The sequence below is a fragment of the Hevea brasiliensis genome, chromosome 1 (genome assembly GCF_030052815.1).
Source record: "Hevea brasiliensis isolate MT/VB/25A 57/8 chromosome 1, ASM3005281v1, whole genome shotgun sequence".
NCBI classification, from domain to species: Eukaryota; Viridiplantae; Streptophyta; class Magnoliopsida; order Malpighiales; family Euphorbiaceae; genus Hevea; species Hevea brasiliensis.
This window is the reverse complement of record NC_079493.1, coordinates 106,996,085-107,019,680: the sequence shown is the minus strand read 5'-3', so window position 1 is coordinate 107,019,680 and position 23,596 is coordinate 106,996,085. Positions and strand designations below refer to the sequence as shown.

Sequence of the window (23,596 nt, the reverse complement as noted above, 5' to 3'; positions counted from 1 at the left end):
CGCGCTAAGCAATAATGCTTAGTGGTGCAATAATAAAATAATAAGAAATAACAGAAAATAAATATGTATTGCATGTGCATGTTTTGTTTGTCATGTATTTGTATATCCATTCATTTATTTCTTTTACTTTGCCCATTTTCCTTCATTTGGTTGCCCAAGTAACCTACACTAGATGACTGGACTGGATAAACGGGTAAACTGGCACTGGATATCAAGTACCTCGGGCCGTCACACCATCGGTCACATATGCATCTCCAGGTGTGTGCAAAATGTACCTAACAAGCTGTGATAACATCAGGCACAAGGCCAAAGCTCAATACAAGGTCAGAATGACTAAAAGCCATAAAATCACAGAATGGCATATTGCCATGTGCAGTACTACTAACTGAACCCTATTGGCATGCCAAACTATCCAAACCAATCTTGTTAGGTATACTAGGGCATTTGAAACTTTTAAATTCTTCAATTTGTGAATTTCAAATTTTTAGCGTCACTATTCATCTTATTGGTCAACAAAAATGTTGACTTTTAGAATAAAAATATGTACATTGACTTTGGCACTCCCAACATACCACATTTGGCATTCCAAACTTGTTGGCATTAAGCATTTATACCATTTCAAAGTTTAAACCAACACAAGCAGAATTTTCAGTTTTTGTGAGTCAACTTCACTGTTCCATTGGACACTGTTGCTGTGGAAATTTGAAGAAATGTAAAACATGAAAGTTGTTCCTTATTTTGTCTAGTTGAATTTCATTTTTTGAATCAGTCCATTTGGAGTTTTGAAACTTCAGATATGGTCCAAAAATCACAGCTGGCCGGATTACCATTCTGCAGAAATTACCATATCTACAGTAACATGAACAGTGACTGCCACTGCCATTTGGGTTAGGTTCTGGCCATAATTTGGGGTAGGTTCCTTCATGAAAGTTGTTTGTCTATGTCTTAACTTGTTGCTGTAAAAATTTCAGGTCAATTGACCAAATCTACAGTTATGGCCAAATGAACACTGTTCATTTGGTCAATTCTGCAGAATCAGTTTCAGGGTATCCGGATTGGGGCCAAGTTTTAGTCCTCTTGCTTTGGTCTTTTGGGCATGGTTTCTTCAGCAAAAATGTGCCATTATAAGCCTAGTTTCATGTCCAATTGGCCAAACACCAATTGGACTAACACAGCCAAAGTTATGGCTGTGTAATTGGACTGAAATTTCAGTCCATTTGTCATTCCCTAGGGCTCACACCTTGACTTTGCCATACCATTTTTCAGTCCAAATTGTGGTCAACATACCTCAAATGGTCACTTATTGACCATTAGAGTGTTCTTTAACAGTTTGATAAGCCAAGTTAATTTTTCATTCCTCAAAACCCTAATGTCCAATGCAATTTACCCATAAACCTCAATTAGCACACTAGTTCAACATCTATGTAGATATATAGCTTAAACATAATCTCCAATTCATGCTAAGTCCATTAAAACCATCAAAACACTCCCTTATTGTTCCTTCCTTAGGGCTGCCGAAATTCAAGGCATGCATAAGCATAAATTTCATTCATTTAAGTGACAAATTCTTGCTCACTTTAAGGCTTTAACATGGAATAAAGGAGATTTAAGTATATATGTGCACTAACCTTGAATAGGGCAGATTTTTCCCAACTCAAAACTTCACTTTTCTTCCTTTTCTTAGCTACCAAAAGCTTTGTCTAGGTGTGGGATTAATTTTTGATGAAGGGACTTATGGGTTTTAGGGTGAGGAAGCATGGAAATTTGAAGCTTTCAAGAACCAAAAATGGAGGAGCATGGTGAAGGGATTTCGGCTGCAATGGGAAAGGAGGGATGGCTGCTGCATTTTTTTGTTATTTTGGTCTTCTTTTAACCTCTTTTATTTGTTAGTCAAATAGTTGCTTAATGGTGATTGGTTGGTAATTTTAAATGACATCATACTATGTCATTATTTGCATTATTTTGCATTTTCTTTTCTTTTCTTTCACTACTCATTTCCAATTTCATTTTTAGTAATGTTTCTTCATATTTTATATCATATTAATTATTTACTCAACTGGACAAGTCGGCCAAAAATCACCTCTGAAGGCGAAATGACCAAAATGCCCTCCGTTTGGCTGAACGGGTCAAAATTGGCTGTACCGATTGAAAAATTTTCCTAAATATTTTCTTGGCATTCTAATGCCATAGGAACCTCAATGACCCTTCTCTTGAGTCCCAAAAATTATTTTATAATTTTTTCCCCGGGTCTAGGGCTCCTCGTTGCGAGAACCGCAACTTCCCTCTGGTTACCCCTCGCTAGGGCACCGGCTCGTTTAACTTGGTTGTATTTTATTTCTAAAATTTTTACTAAATTTTTCTTATTAATATTTGAGTTAATTATGGTTCCTGACTTTAGTTTAAATACTTTTCCGGACGTTCTAGCTGTCCGGACCGACACCGGTCACCGAAACAGTAGAATGTACGGAGTTGGTACAGGGAGGGTGTTACAAGGCGGTCCAAGACGCCTCAGCTGCACAAGCTCAGCTCTCCTCTGCTAACGACTACATCGCCAGAATGGAAGAGTGGATGAAGCATTATGAGGAGAGGATAGCGGAGGTGGAACGAAAACTTGAAGATTCCCGAGCTGGTCGATCTGCCGATCTCGCTCGTTATGCTGAAGACCTTTAGGTGAAGGAGGAAGAGCTTCAAGCCAAGGATGAGGAGAGCACTACAAAGGAGGCTGGGGCTTATGTGAACGCCCATAATGACCTTCTGGCCGAGCTGAGGAAGCAGCATCCTGAAGAGGACTTCTCCTGGATGAATGAGCTCACCCCAGAGGCCGAAGATGGGAGCGACGAGGATCCAGAGAGAGAGAGAGAATGAGAGAAATGGTGATGTACTTAGAGAACAGGCTGGGGGAGACCCTCCAGCCGAATAACTTGTAAATTTTTATTATGAAATGAAGTATAGCTCTTTCTTTTTGTTCAGTTGCTTGATGAGATCGAAAAGCGTCCCAATTGCATGAGTACTTGATTGTTTGAATGTATTAGAACATCAAACTTAAAAGCAACTATTATCCTAAGTATAAGAGGTCAGAAAAACATCGTAAGCATGAGATCGAACTAAGCCATGACCAAACATTGGGTGGAAATTTAGAACATTAAAATTGGAAAGACTCGATTCAAATTCTTAAGATCGGAATCATCATTAAATCGGACAGAAACCTTAACTTTATTTTAAGGAATATCTGGGACATACAAGTGAGGAACGCGAATCTAGCATTAGCTAAATGACTTTCCACAATATTTGTAAAGAGAGACCGGGAGGCAAGACTGGAGGGTACGGAGACCTGAAATTGGTTCGAACCCCTCTGATAAGAGATCGAAAAACAATTAACTAAGTGTGGGATTGGTTTATTTCATGATCGAGCAATCGATGTGTTTGGAAAAGTCATTTGTGATTGAAGGACGTCGACTGGGAGTCAATTTTAAAGTCCCTTGACCTCGGTGATCGACCAAAATATGGTGTCGACAAGTTTGAATGGCATACTTGTAGCTGTTGAGATAAGTGTCCCTATGGTGCCACCTAGACATGAAGTTAAGAGGTTCTTTCTTATCATGGAATAGAGCACATATTATATGTGGGCATGGTATACTAGTTAGATCCCACACCTTGTATGTGCATACTTGTTTCTCTAAAAACACTGTTTGTGTATCCTTGTCATGAATGATTTCATAGCCATCATCCCTATTGAATACCACTCTATATTGACTTAACATCTTCAAATGGGATTGGAATTTCTCCATATTATCAGGGCTCCATTCATGGATCCACTTGTTCACATTATTCATATTTTCCACAATTTTGTTCATAACTTGCAGCCTCAGTTGTTCAAGCATTGAGATTATGGGCTTATCTCTAGCATCCCTAATCCAAGAATTAAAGGTTTTAGCTACATTGTTATTTACCATATTAAACTTGCATCTGTTACTGTAATTTTCCTTGACCCATTCTTGAGGAGGATAATGTAGTAGATCTTCAATAGCCTTCTTTTTATGTTGAGTAAGCCTTTTCAAGTTATCCTTGAACTCTTCCTCATAAGTGCTATAAGCACAAGCAAAAAAAATTTTCTTTAATTCGCCACGCCTCCACTTTTTGCTCCAATTGGCATAAACATGTTTGAAACACATTTTATGCTTAGTAATTGGAAGAACTTTTTTGATTGCTTGTGTCACGACCTGATTCCACAAGCTAGACCGGTATTAGGATTTGGGTCAGCATAAGGCCCCCGAAACCCATAGTAAGCCTACATAACTATAACCTAACAACCAAAACTAAAATGAAGGGCCCAACTCAAGAAAATAAACAGATAAAGTTCTGCCATAAAATGGATAATCCAACAGGGAGAAAAACTCACCTGACATGTAATATAGTAAAATGCATAATTTGGGGAGCTCAGCTCACCCTCACAACCAATAATCATATCCAACGTCACAATGCGAGCTTAACTCACCCTAAGTCTAATATTCCACATATATAATAAGTTTAACAAGTTAGTTTTACATCATAAGGGTAAATTAATATAGTCACTGCAGAGTTCTAGATATAACAAAAATAAATACACTTAATACATCAATTGTTTAAGTTTTCTTGCAAGAAAGAAAGCAGGTTAACTTCAAAATAGCATCCACCTGTCACTTGGGAAAAATAATTGAACAGAGGTGAGTGTTTGACTCAAAGAGTTAGATATTGATTATATATATAATTTCTATAACTATCTAAATTTAATGCAATCCTAAGTATGAAATACACACTGAGCACTTATATTAAGCAAATCACTCAATTTTCGCACAAGAAGATGATTTGGAGCTACATACGCACCCAGCATAACATTTCCATACATACTATGGGAGTTGATCCTCTATCCAGCTCTCTTATTCAGAGACCTGCCAGCGAGCTCAACTCAAGCTAGACTTTCACTTAAATCCATGTGTGGGGGCCAGTGAAATCAACTCAAAGTCATGCTTTACCAAGACTTTCTACATCCATAAAAACCGGGTTTCAGCTAGACTAGCTCAAGCCATGACTACCCGTCCAATCTATATATATCCAAATTATCCCCAAGGCCGCAAAACACAAGTATTTATCAACAAATAAATATGTAACAATAAGAGTGCTCATAATTTATTTAACTAAGAATATAAATATATTTATAAAATGCATGAGTATACCGAAAATATATAAATATCCTAATCGTCAAATAAATTTCAAACTTTAACCATATGTTTAAGACATCTAAATACAACATCAATACTATATATATATATATATATATATATATATATATATATATATATATATATATATATATATATATATATATATATATATATATTCTAAATTATCCCCAGGACTGCAAACACAAGTAATTATTAATAAATAAATATGCAACAATAAGAGTGCCCCTAATTTATTTAACTAAGAATGTAAATATATTTATAAAATGTAAGAGCATGCAAAAAATATATAAATATGCTAATTGTCAAATAAATTTCAAATTTTAACTATATGTTTAAGACATCCAAATACAACATCAATACTATTTTTAGCATTAAATTATCTCTACATCATGAGATATTAACATATTTATCCAAACCTTTAAATTCTGAATTTTTTAAAAATAATTCCAAAATAATTTATCTCATAAACCACAAATCCAAAATTCACCAAATTTTAGCACAATAGCCCCAAGATCCCAAAGATCATCTCCACCAAATTTCATAATTTTCTAAGATCCTAACTATTTATTTTTCTCAAATTTCAGTAGCCAAAATTTAGAATTCCAAATGCAGACAGATTATGTTCAACAATTTATTTCTCCAAATCTAACTATTGAAAAGTTATCAAATTTTAACCATAACTTCTACATATATAGACCTCAAATATATCCAAAAATCAACGATAAAAGATGCACCAAACTCACCTGGACGGAAGACAAAGTTGCTACCCCTGCTCAAACCTTATTTTTGCTCCTATTCATCTTCTTTCTTTCTTTCTCTCTCTAATTTCTTACTTTTTAGACCACTCTCCCTCTTTTCTCCTCGTGAGAGAAACCCCAAAAATCTAGCCATTCTCTCCCTTCTCCTTCTTTTCTTGTTTGTTTTTCCTTCTTCTTCCTTCTTTCCTTTTCTTTCTCTTTCCTTAATTCTTCTTTTACTTTCCCTTCTTTTCTTTTTTTTCTTTATTCGCTGCTGAAGAAGAAATCATCATGTGACCATATACTAGCTATACTTTTTTTTTAAAAGTTATATTTTAGTCTTTTAACTGTGTTGAGCACTAAAGAAGTCGTATATGTCTAAGATAAGAGTCGTAGATATGAGAATATTAAGGTGGACGAGTGGCCATACTAGAGTAGATAAACTCCGTAACTAGAGTATTAGAGAAAAGGTAGGAGTGGTACCAATTGAGGATAAGTTGAGAGAAGGTATATTGAAGTGGTTTTGTCATGTGAAGTGTAGACATACGAAGGCTCCAATTAGACAAGTAGAGCACGTTAGGTTAGAAGATAGAAAGAAAAGAAGGGGTAGACCTAAACTGACTTGGAGGAGAGTAGTACAACATGACCTAGAAGTATTACACATTTTCGAGGATTTAACCCAAAATCGTTTAGAGTGGAGAAAGAGAATCTATATAGCAAACCCCAAATTTTTAGGATAAAGGCTTAGTTGACTTGAGTTGAGTATATTTTAGTCTTTTAACTCTCCAAAAGTCTATTTTCCACCTAAAACTTCTATAACTTTACTTTTAACTCCAATTTAAATTTAACTCTTTTTTTTCCCAAAACTTTTATTAATTATATTCTTATTTCCAATAACAACTATATTTATATTTCTTCAAAAATTGAGGTGTTATAGCTTTAATTAAACCCTGTATAAAATGATTACACTTGTTAATAACATATATATATATAATTAAAAAAAGAAATAAATAATAACTTATTAAATAAATAATAAGAAATAAATAATACCTTTGCACATCTGAAGATATAGCCAATGCACTTCCATCTCTCAATCCTAACTCCAAAACTAGCCAATGCAAAAACCACTTCCAGTTTTCTTTGTTCTTAGCAAACACACTGCCCATGCTATGGAGAACATGTGGTTGCTTCCATCTTTTCAAACTGCACATAGAATCTGCCGTTTGCAAATCCCTTTAAGAAAAGCCCCATCCACCTCTATTATAGGTCTACAACCACCTAACTAGCCTTTTTTTACAAGCATCAAAACACATAAACATTCGATAAAAAAACTCTTTTACCTTGCCTAAAATCCCCCATAATTAGCTCCACCTTACAAGTTGACCTTGGATTGGATTTCTCAATCTCAGCTGCATATGCTTTTATTTGTCCATACTCCATCTTGTAGCTTCCAGCCGTTTCCCTCAGTAACAACCTCTTAGCTGTCTTACATTTAAAATATGGACATGAATTCTCAAGTCTTCCTTGGCAAAGTCTTTAAGTTCTTTAACTTTTGTTTCAGGATTGGTATAAATTCTCCTCTTAAAGTAATTAACAAGAAACTAAGTAGTAACCTTAGGTTCTTAAAACCCTTATAGCATTTATAAGTAGTTTTAAATGTCTTTACAATAAAGGGTTAGTCTTTTTCAGTCCTACTAGCATAAATGACAAAGGGGCACTTTGCTTAATACCTAACCCTAACCCTATCAGGCTCATTTTTTGCAAATATTATTTTAACCCCCCTAGCTATCGAGTATTTAGTAATAGCCTTCCTAAACTCTTTAGCATTAACAAATTCCATACCAAGACAAAAAAAATAGGGTTATCTACATTCTTATCAAACCTTTTTCTCCTACCCTTCCTCATTATAAAGTAATCTTCACTTTCATCAGATATACCATCCTTGAATTCATAAGACCCAGGGTTATTGGAAGACATATACTCACTTTTATTACTCTCATTACCATCATTCTCATCACTAGAGCTTTTGTTTTCAAACTTTTATCCATCATAAAAAATTCCTCACCATGTGAGGAAGAACTTGAGCTATTTGAACTATTGACAGACTCATTCAATCCTTCCCCCATCCCTAACCTCAACTCTCACCTCAACATTTAAAGCATCAATCTCATCCACCATTGCATCCCCATCTGTCATAGGTTGCTTACACCTTCTAAATGATACCCTCTTACCATAATCATATTCCTTAAAAATTTTAACATTTACACTGCCCTATGTGTCAAACATATTTTCAAAGTCAAATATTTCATCTACCCTTTCTGCCCCAACCCCATCACCTTGAAATTTATTATTACTAACATTAACTTGATCCAAACTAGGTCTAAGGCCCAAATTACTTACAATACTTGTCAACATAAGGAAATCATCACTTAGTCTTGCAAATTAACACAGTGCTCTGAATAAAGATGAATTTCTTTTGTCTTTCCTGATTAGACTGTGATCTTACTTAATGCTCTATCATCAACCAATAAAATTAACCATTCTCTTATTGACTTAAAAGGTTCAACCATCCAAATCTTGGTAACATTGGTATATTTCAACACATCACAGAATGTATCCTTTATGTCCAAAAAATTCAAGTAATCAAGGTCAAAATTTGGGGTTACATGTATATCCCTACCCCCACCGCCCCTATAAAGTAGCTCCCCATTCTTGTTTATAACTTAGCCCTTTGGTGAAATACAACATCAACTAAAATTTCATCTATCCCAAGTTACAAACACAGCACGATTGCAATATAGGACATACACGAAAAATAACAAAGCACAATATATTAAAATCCATATTAGCAAATAAAGAAAGTCAAACAAATCACTAAAAGTAGTAAATGTTTCACAAAAAAAAAACATTCATGGGGATTATAACAATAAAGAAAACCCCATACATTATTCAAGACTATACAAGTAGCATTTAAAATCCTTAAAATGCACATGGCAAATATTATATGAACCACAAGTATGCACAACCACAAATAGTACATACAAAGCATTTCCACTTATCCTACTCAAAACAGTGACACTAACCTTTAGATTTGCTTACCCTAACTGAAGTATCACTATTGCGATGTCCAAATGCAACTCTTTCATTGACTCCTTTCTCAAATACATAGCGAATGTAAGGAGTAATAGCAGAAGATTTTAGTCAATTTCTCTCAAAAATTTTTCTCAAAGGTTAAGGCATTTAGAGATTTTAACTTGATTTGGGGATTTAAGGTTTCAGCTTAGTAGGGTCTACTTGATAGAGAAAACAGAGGGTAATGTCGGTTAATTTTGGAGTTATTTAGCCATCTTAAAAATATTAAGGGCCTAATTGACCCCAAATTTAGTTTAAGGACTCAATTGACTATTGAGCTATATTTTAAGGGCCTTTTAAGAAGAAATATTTTATTCATTCTTTACAATTTTTGAGCTGAAATTTAAAAAAAAAATTAGAGCAATGCTTCTTTAGTTTGTTTGCAAATTAAAAAAAAAAAACTCATTGAAAATAATTGTAAATTTAATATTATAACAAGAATTTATTTATTTATTGAAATATTTTCTTATTCTATTCAAATACTATCACCTGTTTGCTTTGAATCGAGACTTGCAATCCAAAGCCGATCAATATATTAATGGAAATAAAATTTAAGAAGGAAATAAAATTTAAGAAGCAAATCATTACCAAAACTTAAAAAAAGAATGTAAATTTTGATATAGTTTTTTTTTTAATATAAATTACTCGAATGAAAAATACTTTCCATGCAAACAAAATCTTACATTACGAGGACCATAAGAAAAATAATTCACCGTCATCCACAAGGTCGCATATAAAAAGTCCACACTCTTTCCACTTCCGTTTATCATTCTCTCTTAGGGTTTCTTTTCTTCCTCACGAGTCCCTAATTCCCCAAATTTACCCATACAATTTACTCAATTCTCCCTCTGTAATTATTTACTTGTATATAATTTCTAGGGTTTTGAATTGATTCGTTGGTTGGATTGCTTGATTTCGACCGGAACGAATGTTGCATTCTCCTCAATTTTCAGTGATTTTTTAAATTTTCTTGCTTTCAGATGCCGAGGATTACTACCCGATCCGGTGCCGCGTGAATCGCGACCACGGATTTAATCGGGGAGGCCTAGTTTTTGTATGGAAACGCGGAGCCGGAAGCGGGCGGAGGCCTCCTCAACAGCCCCTTCATCTTCCTCCTCCGGTCCCACCACCCGCTCCCGGAAACGCTCTCGACTTACTGCCGCCACCACTACTTCCTCTTCCACCTCCACCGCTGCTACTGCCACCGCTCCTTCAATCGCCGTCGCCACTGCCCGCACTCGTTCCACTCGCCCCACTCGCGCTCATCCTGCACCCATGGACTCTACCACCCCTGTCGAATCATCATCCCGTTCCCGTCGTAACAAAAATGAATCTTCCGACAAAGGCAAGGAGAAAGAGCATGAGGTAAGGGTTCGAGACAATAGGGATGTCAGAGATAGAGAGAGGGACAGCTCGGGGTTAAATATGGAATCCGGAAATAACAATCCCAATGACGATGATGATAACGATAGTGAAGGTGGTGGAATCGGAACTTTCCACCAGAATTTAACCTCAGCAAGTAGTGCTCTTCAAGGCCTATTGCGCAAGCTTGGGGCAGGACTTGATGATCTGCTGCCTTCATCTGGGATGCCATCTGCTTCATCCTCACATCAATCCGGGAGGTTGAAGAAGATTTTATCAGGATTGCGAGCAGATGGTGAGGAAGGGAAGCAGGTTGAGGCTTTAACTCAGCTTTGTGAGATGCTCTCAATTGGAACTGAGGAGTCATTGAGTACTTTCTCGGTGGATTCATTTGTGCCAGTGCTCGTTGGGTTGCTGAACCATGAGAGTAATCCGGATATTATGCTGCTTGCTGCTAGGGCAATCACTCATTTATGTGATGTGTTGCCTTCATCTTGTGCAGCAGTTGTGCATTATGGTGCTGTTCAATGCTTTGTTGCTAGGTTGCTTACTATTGAATACATGGACTTGGCTGAACAGGTTTGTTTGTTGGTTTGAATGTCAAAAATCTAATCTTAACTCGCTGCCTCGTTGCAGTTTTGCTTGTAGAAGATAATTCATTGTATTTTTTTTTTGTACAAAATGCATTCATTATGTATGTGGAGATTTTGTCACTTGTTCTTGTTACAGTTGACTGAATTAGCTATTTCTTGGGTTCTTATTGAAATTTATGGTTGTTATGAGGGTAACAGTCCTTACAAGCGCTCAAAAAGATATCTCAGGAGCACCCGACTGCTTGTCTGCGAGCTGGTGCTCTTATGGCGGTGCTTTCTTATTTGGATTTCTTCTCGACTGGAGTCCAGGTAACTGATTTATAGTTAATTTTCTAGAGTTAAGTTGACAGTGTATGCTGAGGGACTTCAACATTGTGGAGCATTCTGAATATTGAATTTCTTTTTTATTTCATATCAGCGGGTGGCATTATCTACTGCTGCAAATATGTGCAAGAAACTCCCATCAGATGCTGCTGACTTTGTGATGGAAGCGGTTCCTTTGTTGACAAATCTTCTTCAGTACCATGATGCGAAGGTAAAATTGCTGTTTGCTCCCACTTAGGGCCCTCAAATTTCTTCTGGTTTTGTCTTCAGTCAATGCAATTTTGTAATATGATTGTAGGTATTGGAGCATGCTTCTGTTTGTTTGACTCGGATTGCCGAAACATTTGCTTCGTCTCCAGACAAATTGGATGAACTATGTAATCATCGACTGGTCACACAAGCTGCCTCTCTTATTTCCACTAGTAATTCTGGAGGTGGACAGGCATCACTAAGCCCACCTACATACACGGTAAAAATGTTGTTTACTTTGAATTTTAATGCTAGTGTCTTTTAAGGCTGGTAGTCTGACTACTGATTTGAGTCATACAGGGCTTAATCCGACTGCTATCCACGTTTGCAAGTGGGTCCCCTCTAGGAGCCAAAACTTTACTTCTCCTTGGAATCAGTGGCATTCTTAAAGATATCTTATCAGGTTCTGGCGTTTCTGCTAACTCATCAGTTCCTCCAGCTCTAAGTAGACCAGCAGAGCAGGTGCTCTCTGCTTCTTCTGCTAGTTTTTATCTTAAAATTGTGAAAGACTGCATTAGTTTAAGCAACTTGCCTGGAAGTTGTGATATGTTCGGACCATTGATGTATCTGTATTCCTAGTTAGTTGATCAAGCTATGAATACTGCTGTTCTTTTATTTCTGATATTAACTCCTTTAGAACTCAAAATTTGAACTTTGCCAGCTGATGCAGACATTTTTTTGATAAAGCATATTGTTGGGCTGTTTAACAGCCTTAATCAAATCCTTGCATGCACTTCTTATTCTGATTATTATTTCACTGCTTAGATTTTTGAGATTGTCAACCTAGCAAATGAGCTTCTTCCGCCACTTCCACAAGGAACAATATCCCTCCCTGCTAGCTCCAATATGTTTGTGAAAGGACCTGTTGTGAAGAAGTCACCTTCAAGCAGTTCTGGGAAACAAGATGACCTAAATGGAAATCTTCCTGAGGTTTCAGCGCGAGAAAAATTATTAAAGGATCAGCCGGAGCTTTTGCAGCAATTTGGAATGGATCTACTTCCTGTGTTGATTCAGGTTAGTTTTGTTAGACTAGAAGTAGTTCAGGTTCTTTCTTTGTTCAGTTGATATTAATAGCATTGAATGCTTGCCAAGCAGATATATGGTTCTAGTGTCAACAGCCCTGTTCGCCACAAATGTCTTTCTGTTATTGGAAAGTTGATGTATTTTTCCAGTGCAGAGATGATTCAGTCTTTATTGAGTGTCACAAACATTTCCAGGTATTTATTCTTGTCCATGCATGATCTTTTGTTATTTGCACATTGAACTTAATATGATTATTTATGTGTATCATCTGTTCCCATAGTTTCTTAGCTGGTGTATTAGCATGGAAAGATCCTCATGTCTTGGTTCCTGCCCTCCAAATTGCTGAAATTCTTATGGAAAAGCTTCCTGGAACTTTCTCGAAGATGTTTGTTAGAGAGGGTGTGGTACATGCTGTAGATCAACTTATCTTATCTGGAAATCCTAATACCACTCCTACCCAAGTATCTTCTGCTGAGAAGGACAATGATTATGTATCTGGAACATCATCTCGTTCTAGACGTTACAAACGTCGCAGTGGTAACTTAAATTCTGAAGGAAATACATCAGAAGAATCCAAGAATTTTATTCCAACAATTGCTGGATCGCCTCCAAGTTCTATTGAGGTCCCAATGGTTAATACTAATCTTCGCTTGGCTGTCAGTGCTTGTGCAAAGACTTTCAAAGACAAGTATTTTCCATCAGATCCCGGGGCTTCTGAGATTGGAGTTACTGATGATCTTTTGGAGTTAAAAAATCTTTGCATGAAGTTGAATGTTGGTGTTGATGACCAAAAGACTAAAGCAAAAGGAAAATCTAAGGCTTCTGGGTCCCTTGTTGTTGACAGTTCTGCTAATAAAGAAGAGTATTTGATTGGTGTGATATCTGACATGTTGACAGAACTAAGCAAAGGGGATGGTGTATCCACTTTTGAGTTTATTGGAAGTGGGGTTGTAGCAGCGCTGCTGAATTATTTTTCTTGTGGTTACTTTTCCAGGGAGAGAATTTCAGATGGTAATCTGTCCAAGCTTCGTCAACAGGCACTTATAAGATTTAAGTTATTTGTTGCACTTGCCCTTCCTTCGAGTCTTGATGAAGGGAGTTCAGCTCCTTTGACTGTCTTGGTTCAAAAGCTTCAAAATGCATTGTCATCTCTAGAACGTTTTCCTGTTGTTCTGAGCCATTCATCTAGGTCATCTGGTGGAAGCGCACGTCTTTCTTCTGGATTAAGTGCACTGTCCCAACCTTTTAAGTTGCGTCTCTGTCGAGCCCAAGGAGAAAAATCTCTCCGTGATTACTCTTCCAATGTAGTTCTTATTGATCCATTAGCAAATTTAGCAGCTGTTGAAGACTTCCTTTGGCCTCGAGTTCAGCGATGTGAATCTGGTCAAAAGCCCTTGGCATCTGTGGGAAATTCTGAATCTGGAACCACCCCTACTGGAGCTGGTGGATCATCTCCATCTATATCCACTCCATCAACCACTTTTCGTCATTCTTCAAGATCCAGATCATCTGTTAATATAGGAGATGTGGCTAGAAAGGAACCATTGCAGGTGAAAAGCACCAGCTCATCAAAGGGAAAGGGAAAAGCTGTTCTGAAGACTGCCCAGGAAGAGGCAAAGGGTCCCCAAACCAGAAATGCTGCCCGTAGAAGAGCAGCCCTTGATAAAGATGCACAAATGAAATCAGTAAACGGGGATTCTAGTTCTGAGGTACGATATTTTGTTGTTTGAGTATCAGAGTATGAAAATGTCTTATTCATTCTCATAACGGTAACCATATGGTTCAAGATTAGACGAAATTTCGTTTACTAAAAGGAAAGGGGAATATACATAGCAAGGCATAATAGATGTTATTTATTGTTGCAAAAGTGCGTGTTTCATTCTGTATCTGTGTGTTTGTTTTTATGTAGCTTGTTATTTACAAATTCTAGTTGTAAGACATAAATATAATATTAAGGCTGCACATTTTAGGTTCTTCATGTTTGGAATTCTCGTTTTTAGGAAACACAGAATAACATAAGTATCTTCTCTGGTCTTTAGGATCCAAATTTTGTGGTCGGTTGCCCATCCATGAATTGTTAGTATTCTGATGTTTGTCTTCACCAATTGAGATGCTACAACTTGTAGATGGTATACGCTGACATAGATGTGCAAGGCTCAAGTGAGAGTTCATTAAGGATTTCACTGGTTCTGTTAGAAATCTAGTGACAGATATCTTAGATCTGTGATATTATAGGTGTGTTACTTTTTTGGATGAAGTGTGGTATTCTCTTTTATGAGGCACTTCTTATTTTTATTTTTATTTTTTTAAATTTTTATAGGGTTGTATCAATGATTGGAGTAGATCTAATATTACTAGGCTGTGCAGGCAAGTGGTAATTCATCTGAGCCAAAAAAATGCAATAAAAAAGAAGCACCAGCTAAAATAATTAGTTTGGAAAGAACTTGAATTTTGCATTAAGTTGTAAGTATCAAGGTGAGTAAATGTTAGGTGTGTTTGAAGTTTATTTCTCTCCTTGTTGTAGAACGGGTGCTTGTATGTGTGTGATTTATTTTGTGGGTGGATAGGTGTACATCGAGTTGATTCAACCTTCAATTTACTACTATTTCAATTTTTCATTTTTTGTCATGGAGACATGTTGATATATTGATACTAGCTCATGTTTCCTTCTACCCTTCCTTTTAATGTTTTGGAGGAGTTGCTTTTCTAATAATTTTCTTTCGATTCTTTGGTAGGATGAGGAATTGGATATATCTCCTGTTGAGATTGATGATGCACTGGTGATTGAAGATGATGACATCTCTGATGATGACGATGATGATGATGATGACGATGATCATGAAGATGTAATTTCTCTGAATTCTTGTCACCATTGGTGATTATATAGTTCTTTTTCTTTGCTTCTTCTCGACTCATTAGGCTTTTCAAAACTAGAAAACTGTTTATGCTGTGTTGATGGCTCACTATCAAATTGCATCTTTCTCACATTGATAATGTGTGCAAAATACTAGTTGGATGAAAAGGACAAAAATATATGATGTTACAAAAATGCCCTTCATAGCTGGATTTTAGTTGTTAAAGTAGAGATGAGCACTGTTCGGTTTGAACTGAAATTTTGAATCAAAATGCCTCAATTTGGAAATTTGGTCTGGTTTATTTGATAATTTGGTTCAGTTTGGGTTGCTACTCATTGTCCTTGGCTCCTTGCAAAACAACCCCCCTTCTCTCTTCCCACACACCTCCCTCCCTCTTTCTATTGTCTTATTCATAACCCAAAGCCTAGTTTTTTTCTTTCCCTTTTTTCTCCATCAAATCCTAAAGTTGCTGACCACAAATCGAAGCCATCCTCTGCTGTTCATGCTTAATTCAATTCAAAATGCTAAGAAGCCCCAACAATTATTCTTCCAAATTGAAACCATTGACCAGTCAAGAACTCATTGGAGTTGATACCACTGGAATGACCAGTGTTGTGGAAGATGGTTTGATTAGTGGAAAAGAAGATCAAGAGTTGTTGTGTGGCTGATATTGTTTGGGTGATAGTGGAAGTTGCTTGATTCTCTGTCTCAAATGCACACACACCACACCCCCACACCCCCTCCCCCCCAACCCCTCCCCGTTGTAGCCCCTCTCGCCTTTCAATGTGGTTGCTGTTGCTTGAAGTAAATTTTAGGGTTTTAGTTGAGATCGGATTTGGTTGGATTGGAGTTGCATTTTACAGGATTCATTTTTCATGTTCTGCTTTTGATTAAAATTTTCTCCTACTTGTGGGTGTTGTTTTTTTGATTTGCTTCATTTGTTTGCATGTATGTTTATTTTGTTTTATGGCATTGTAATTTAAAAAAAAAAAATTGTTTCTGTTTTTTTGTCTGAACTGTGAAGCAATGGATGACAGTTGACAGCAGCACAGGCAGGGAGGAGTCTGAATTACCGAACCAAGCCAAATCAACTATTTCGGTTTGGTTCAGTTTGATTCGGTTCCTTTATTAAATTAATTTGGTTTGATTTGGTTTTTATATTTCTGATAATTCATCCTTTTTTTTGTTTGGAGCCAGACTGATCGAATGCACACCCCTATTTACACACACATACATACACTGAATTTGGATTTCGTTTGCTCTTCTTCTTCTTCTGCTTCTTCTTCTTCTTCTTTATTTTTTTTTCTAATGTGGCATATCATAAACTATTCATGTAAAGGAATAGATTGTGGAAAAATAATTTGAAAATTGACTGACAGATATTATTGTATGTGAAGTAATGATTTTAATAGTTGTACTTTTTAATATATTCATGTTATTTTTCACCCAATCATATTTTGGTTTCTTAATGAAGTTAGTGCCATCACTGTTATAACTGACTAGCCAGTTATATGTTCATTTCTTTCCCAGGTGCTGAGAGATGATTCTCTACCTGTTTGCATTCCTGAAAAAGTACATGATGTGAAGTTGGGTGATGCACCTGAGGATAGCAGTGGTGCTCCAGCAGCAAATGATGGCCAAACTAATCCTCCTTCTGGTTCTAGCAGCAGAGTAGCTGCTGTTAGGGGCTCAGATTCTACTGATTTTAGGGGTGGTAGCTCTTATGCCTCAAGGGGTGCTATGTCATTTGCTGCTGCTGCTATGGCTGGTCTTGGAACGGCCAATGGCAGAGGTATCAGGGGAGGCAGAGATCGACAAGGACGACCACTATTTGGTAGTTGCAATGATCCTCCAAAATTGATCTTTACTGCTGGTGGGAAACAGCTAAATAGGCATTTGACAATCTATCAGGCCATCCAACGACAACTTGTGCTGGATGAGGATGATGATGAAAGGTATGCTGGCAGTGATTTCATCTCTAGTGATGGTAGCAGGCTTTGGAGTGATATATATACAATTACATACCAGAGGGCAGATGGCCAAACTGACAGGGTTTCTATTGGGGGTTCTAGTTCTACCACAACATCAAGGTCTGCAAAAAATGGTTCTTGTAATTTGAACTCTGACGGCAAGTTGCAGCAGATGTCACTTTTAGATAGCATTGTGCAAGGAGAGCTTCCTTGTGATTTGGAGAAATCTAATCCTACTTACAATATATTGGCATTGCTTCGTGTGCTAGAGGGTTTGAACCAGCTGGCACCACGTCTGAGAGCCCAGTTAGTTTCGGACAATTTTGCTGAAGGGAAAATCTCAAGTTTGGATGGGCTGAATGCTACTGGTGGTAGGGTTTTCGCCGAAGAATTTATTAACAGCAAGCTCACCCCTAAATTAGCTCGTCAAATTCAGGATGCCCTTGCGTTATGCAGTGGGAGTCTTCCTTCGTGGTGCTACCAGTTGACAAAAGCATGCCCATTCTTGTTCCCTTTTGAGACCCGTCGACAGTACTTCTATTCAACTGCTTTTGGATTGTCTCGTGCATTGAATCGTCTTCAGCAGCAACAGGGTGCTGACGGTCATGGATCAGCAAATGAAAGGGAGGTGAGGGTTGGAAGATTACAACGTCAGAAAGTTCGCGTTTCTCGCAACCGTATTTTGGATTCTGCTGCAAAAGTAATGGAGATGTATTCTAGTCAGAAGGCTGTACTTGAAGTAGAATATTTTGGTGAAGTTGGTACAGGTTTAGGTCCTACCTTGGAGTTTTACACACTTTTGAGTCATGATTTACAGAAAGCTGCACTTGGAATGTGGAGGTCAAATTCATCATCTGAGAAACCAACTATGGAAATTGATGAAGATTGTAACAAAAATGGGAAATTTAATAATGGTTCTGGGTCTCCGGGAGATGCAGATGTTGTCCAAGCACTGCTTGGTCTGTTTCCTCGTCCTTTTCCTCCTAATAATGATGCTTCTGAGGGTAGCCAGTTTTATAAGGTTGTTGAGTATTTCCGGTTGGTTGGACGGGTAATGGCCAAAGCTCTTCAAGATGGACGCCTCTTGGACCTACCACTTTCAACAGCTTTTTATAAGCTTGTGCTTGGTCAGGTATACAAATTGCACTGGACACATTTCTTTCATTTTAGTTTAAGTATTGATTTTTTGTTCAAAACACTTATTATGTTATTTTACTGTAGGAGCTTGATCTGTATGACATTCTTTCATTCGATATGGAATTTGGGAAGGTTTTGCAAGAATTGCATACCCTTGTTTGCAGGAAACATTACATAGAATCTTCAGGAACTGACAATTGTGATGCTATTGCTAGTTTGCGTTTTCGTGGGGCTGTAATTGAAGATCTCTGCTTGGATTTTACCCTTCCTGGTTATCCTGACTACATTTTGAAGCCCGGAGATGAAACTGTACATGACCTTAGTTTATCTTTTTCTTAAAATTTGATGTTTTTCTTGCTATTGTCGCCTTCTTACAAGAACTTCCTATTATCAACTTCAGGTTGATATAAATAACTTGGAAGAGTACATATCTTTAGTGGTTGATGCAACAGTGAAGACTGGGATTATGCGACAGGTGGAAGCATTTAAAGCTGGGTTTAATCAGGTAAAATACATTATGTATAATTTTAAATAAACTCATATTTTGAGTTTTATGTAGTCTCTATTTTATTAGGGTTCAACTATATATATGCATAGGGCTGTGCATTATTCGGTTATAATTGAATAATTGAACTGAATGGATGAAAAAAATTGATGGTAAAGGCAAATTCAGTTTTTAGTTCATTAGCGTTTTAAGAAAAAATTGATTTTCGGTTATTGGTTAGTTTACCATTAATTTGGTAACCAAATTAATCGAACAGACCAAATGTTTATTAATTATTATATAAATTATACTTTTATTAATAATATATAATTTATAATTATTCTTTTACTAAAAGTATATCATATTTAATATTTTTGATAAATAAAAAGATTATAAATATAATTTTTATTAATATTGTATTAATTAATAAATAAATTTATATATAATAATTTTTTTGGTTAGTTCAGTTATAACAGATAATTGACGAATATTTTGGTTTTAGTTAGGTTGGGTTTTCTCTTAATTTCAGTTCAGTTATTATTTAGAGGAGGTTAAAAATTTTGGTTAGTGAGAATTTCTGTTCAGTTTGTTTAATTGACTGCACATCCCTATATATGCATTTGTCTATGTATCTCTCAGTGCTGGAATATGGTATTATACTATGATTTCTGGTTATCACGTTTTTATTTTCCTGTATTTGCTTCATAATTTTGTGTAACAAATTAGGTGTTTGACATCTCATCCTTACAAATATTTTCTCCACAAGAGTTGGATTATTTGCTTTGTGGGCGTCGGGAGTTGTGGGAGGTAATTTACTTTTCTATTTCTTTGAATTTTGCAATACATGACTAGATCCTGTACTATAGTTGTTCTGAAGGATTTTTTTACTTATGCAGCCTGAGACCCTTGTTGATCATATAAAATTTGATCATGGATACACAGCCAAGAGTCCTGCAATCATTAATGTATGAATTCTTGCATTGATTTGGTGGGAATTTTTTTATATAAATTTTGTTGTATGAACTCGCTCGTTTGATTTGGTTTGTTTTTATGATTTGTATAGTTGCTGGAGATTATGGGAGAATTCACACCTGAGCAGCAGCGTGCCTTTTGCCAGTTCGTTACAGGCGCACCAAGGTTACCACCTGGTGGTCTAGCAGTACTCAATCCAAAGTTAACCATTGTGAGAAAGGTATAGTACGTTTGTCAAGATTCAGATGGCCTTATCTGAATCAAATGCTTATGACTTCATGTTGCATTTTTAGTTCAACAGAGGTGTTTATGGAACTGTTAATGTTCAATGTATAGCATGCTAAACTGGTGCAAAATGCATAATTTTCTGATTTTAGACTTTTTAGTATGACTTTTACCCCATTTTATTTATTTATTTATTATTTTTTTAAATTTTATTCTGTCTATCAATCCTTAAGGTCTTGGAATGCCTCCATGGTTTTTGTGGTCTGCAGTGTGGGTTTTCCTGCCCCTTCTTTTTACTCGTCTTTCATATGAGCTAATATGAACTGTGGCATAAGCTGAGTTATTTAGTTGTTTATTAATATTTTATTGTTTTGTTTATCACCTCCAAATTTAGAAAGGCTAGTGGGTTTTTGGTCCTAAATTTTGTTTGTGTTGATTTTATTTGGGGGGTTGGCTGGGGCTTTTGTTTCTTCCTTTTGATCTGTCTCTTCACTTCTGATGGTGTATATACAAAGTAGCTAAACCTTTATAATTTTTGGGTCCTCTAATAAAATTTTTAGGTAGATTGCCCTTTTTTCTGCATTCCTGGAGTTTTTATATGGTTACATTACCATTGTATGCCTGCATGCAGCATTCTTCGTCTGCAGGGAATGTGGCAGCAAATGGAACTGGGCCTTCAGAATCAGCAGATGATGACTTGCCTAGTGTCATGACCTGTGCTAATTACCTGAAGCTTCCTCCATACTCTACCAAGGTACCATATTGGGTGAACATGTAGATTAAACTTGTTTTTTGATCATCTTTTTTTGTTTTTATTTAATTTATCTGGGTAATGAATCTTCTGGTGCTGATAAATTGTGCTTTAAACAGGAAATAATGTACAAGAAACTGCTATATGCAATCAGTGAAGGGCAGGGATCCTTTGATTTGTCTTGAGTTTTGACTAACTGGTTGAGTGGTGTATATTGTATCACAAGAATCTTCAGGATCATTGCTTTTTTTACTGGATAAATTTGATATAGAAAGTAGCACCTGTCCTGCTCAATAATGGCTTCTTTTTGGTGGCCCTTTAAACTAATGGTGTCCTCAAGGTCAGTTCCTAAAATTTTTAAGGAATTCTCATCTGGGCGAATTTTGTTTAGGGCCTGATGGAATTTGTGCTTGGCTGGGTCTTTCTGTTGGCCTTGAAATTTAAAGTTTATATTCAATTTAAAGAAATTGAAATTATTGTCCATAGTTTATCAAATGCCTTGGTTCCTTAAAAGTCTCAAACTAAAATTTTGTTCAGGTTGGTTTGCCTTATTTTCATGCTGTAAAGAGGGAACATGTGGAGGTCTTGTTCAGCTTCTAATGCTTGTAAATAAATAGAAATTTCATTTTTTTCCCCCTCCAAATTTAGTAAATATACATGTATGCCATGAGATGAAAAGAGTGGGAAAATGAAGCATTTGAATATTAGTCACCCTTTTCTCCTCTTTTCTTTCCTTTCATCCCTTTTTTAAGATCTTTTTTACGTTGTTTATTGCTGGTGGTCTTTTTAAATGTCTTTTCCTTGATGGTTTCTACTTACGCTTTTGCTTTTGGTTGTAATGGTAAAGAATGGGATGTTATGCATCATCTAAGGAAAAATTGCTTCAATTTGATGTTAACATTTTCAATGGTAAGTGGGAATGGGATTAACGGAACCATGGAAGTGGTCGAAGAGTGATTTTGTCGAGTGAATGCGAACAAATAATGTGTTTTGCCGTACAAAAGTAGCGTGAAGTAATTCAGGGTTATACCGTAACCTTGCTAGGTATGACCTGAACAAGACCCGTATCTATAGATGACCATGAGTTGTGGTTATTTTGGGTTGCATGTTTTTTTTTTTTTTGGTAGATTTTGGAGTTATTTTCAATTGTATCTAGTTGATATATATTAAGGATTTCGGAATTATTTTCAATTTTATCGGGTTGATTTACGCAATGGATTTTGGGTTTGTTGTGAGATTTGTGTCAATTTTTGATTAATTTAATTTTCTGGAAAAAATTGTGTTGAGTGGTTATGGATTAGATTATATTAATTTTTGACATCTTAAATTGTATTCAATGTGGTTTGAACTATGGTTGAGGGTATGGTTACTCTACGGTTTTTTGGTTTAGAATTGAAAAATTATGGTTTTTTAATTATCATTCTACCATTGTCTTTCAAACTATTAAATTGATGATTTAATTTTTATTTTTTTATTTTATTTTTATATAATATATAAAGTTTAAATTAATTTTAATATTATATATTTGTAAGGCATATTTAGTGATTAATTAAAAAATATAGTATATATTTTTAATTATTATTATTATAATAATATTATTATTTATAAATTAATATTTTATTTAAATAAATATTTTTAAATTATTTATATATTTATATCTAAATATATTTATATTTATATTTATATTATTTATATATATTTTTAAATATTTTATTTATATCTAATTAACTAAGATAATGTTGTTAAATCATGGTGTATCATATTATTTTTTTAAATATGTTAATAATAAAAATTATATAATAATGTATGATACATGAATGCATTAAATTGCATTCAATCTAAACAATGAGGTGAGGCTTTACATAAGACTAAACAACGTACCTAATTGCATAAAAAAAATTATGACCTAATAATTTCATTATTCTATTAACTGAATAGCTTGAATTAATGGTATTCGGTTATGATATGCCCTTTAAAATGAGTTTTTGCCTTATTCGTTGGCATTCAATCTCCATTCTAATGTAGAAGCACTTTAGGTTTCCCTTTATCATCAAAGCTAGGGAAATACGTAGTATGAAAAATTAATTGAAATTTCAATGGTAATCCCAATATCCTTACTCAAAGTTAACGATATAATTAATGAATTTCAATGGTAATCCCAATATCCTTACTCAAAGTTAGCGATATAATCAAAGTTAGCGATATAATTAATGATTTTCAAGCCGCCGCGGAAAATATTTTTTAGGCATGTCGCCTCAAAATAAGAAACTGTTAAGAAACTGTATTATATTGGATATCGAATATCGAATAAAAATATTATCAATGATAAATAGAAATAGATAAAAATATAAATAAATAGTGGATTTCATCATGATATCCATTGCTTTATTTTTTCTATCAATAATTAAGAGATTATTTTTTGATACCAACAATTAAGAATTATTTTCTCTTGCTGCATCAAAAATTAAATCACAAGCATATGATAAAAAACAAGCTGTCCTAATAACATTTGTAATATAAATTTTCTAAATATTTCTAAGGTTTGGAGTATTAAAAAATG

General features: G+C 35.5%; 1 protein-coding gene across 1 annotated transcript; it reads left to right on the top strand.

The window, feature by feature from the left end:
- Positions 1 to 9,831: 9,831 nt before the first annotated feature.
- Positions 9,832 to 21,679, top strand: LOC110648998 (E3 ubiquitin-protein ligase UPL3). The gene is made up of 17 exons (XM_021803398.2): positions 9,832 to 11,032; positions 11,245 to 11,355; positions 11,465 to 11,581; positions 11,669 to 11,839; positions 11,920 to 12,081; positions 12,385 to 12,633; positions 12,715 to 12,836; positions 12,923 to 14,351; positions 15,378 to 15,488; positions 17,028 to 18,599; positions 18,689 to 18,913; positions 19,005 to 19,109; positions 19,815 to 19,895; positions 19,985 to 20,053; positions 20,152 to 20,280; positions 20,917 to 21,039; positions 21,156 to 21,679. The coding sequence occupies exons 1-17, from the start codon at positions 10,148 to 10,150 to the stop codon at positions 21,219 to 21,221; spliced, it is 5,727 nt and encodes a 1,908-aa protein (XP_021659090.2). The 5' UTR covers positions 9,832 to 10,147; the 3' UTR covers positions 21,222 to 21,679.
- Positions 21,680 to 23,596: the final 1,917 nt, after the last annotated feature.

Bases quoted from the DNA above. Each gene is read 5' to 3' on its own strand.
- LOC110648998 (XM_021803398.2), top strand. From the start codon at position 10,148: ATGGAAACGCGGAGCCGGAAGCGGGCGGAGGCCTCCTCAACAGCCCCT. The intron at 11,840-11,919 runs GTAAAAATGTTG...TGAGTCATACAG, and splicing joins TAAGCCCACCTACATACACG to GGCTTAATCCGACTGCTATC. The intron at 14,352-15,377 runs GTACGATATTTT...ATTCTTTGGTAG, and splicing joins ACGGGGATTCTAGTTCTGAG to GATGAGGAATTGGATATATC.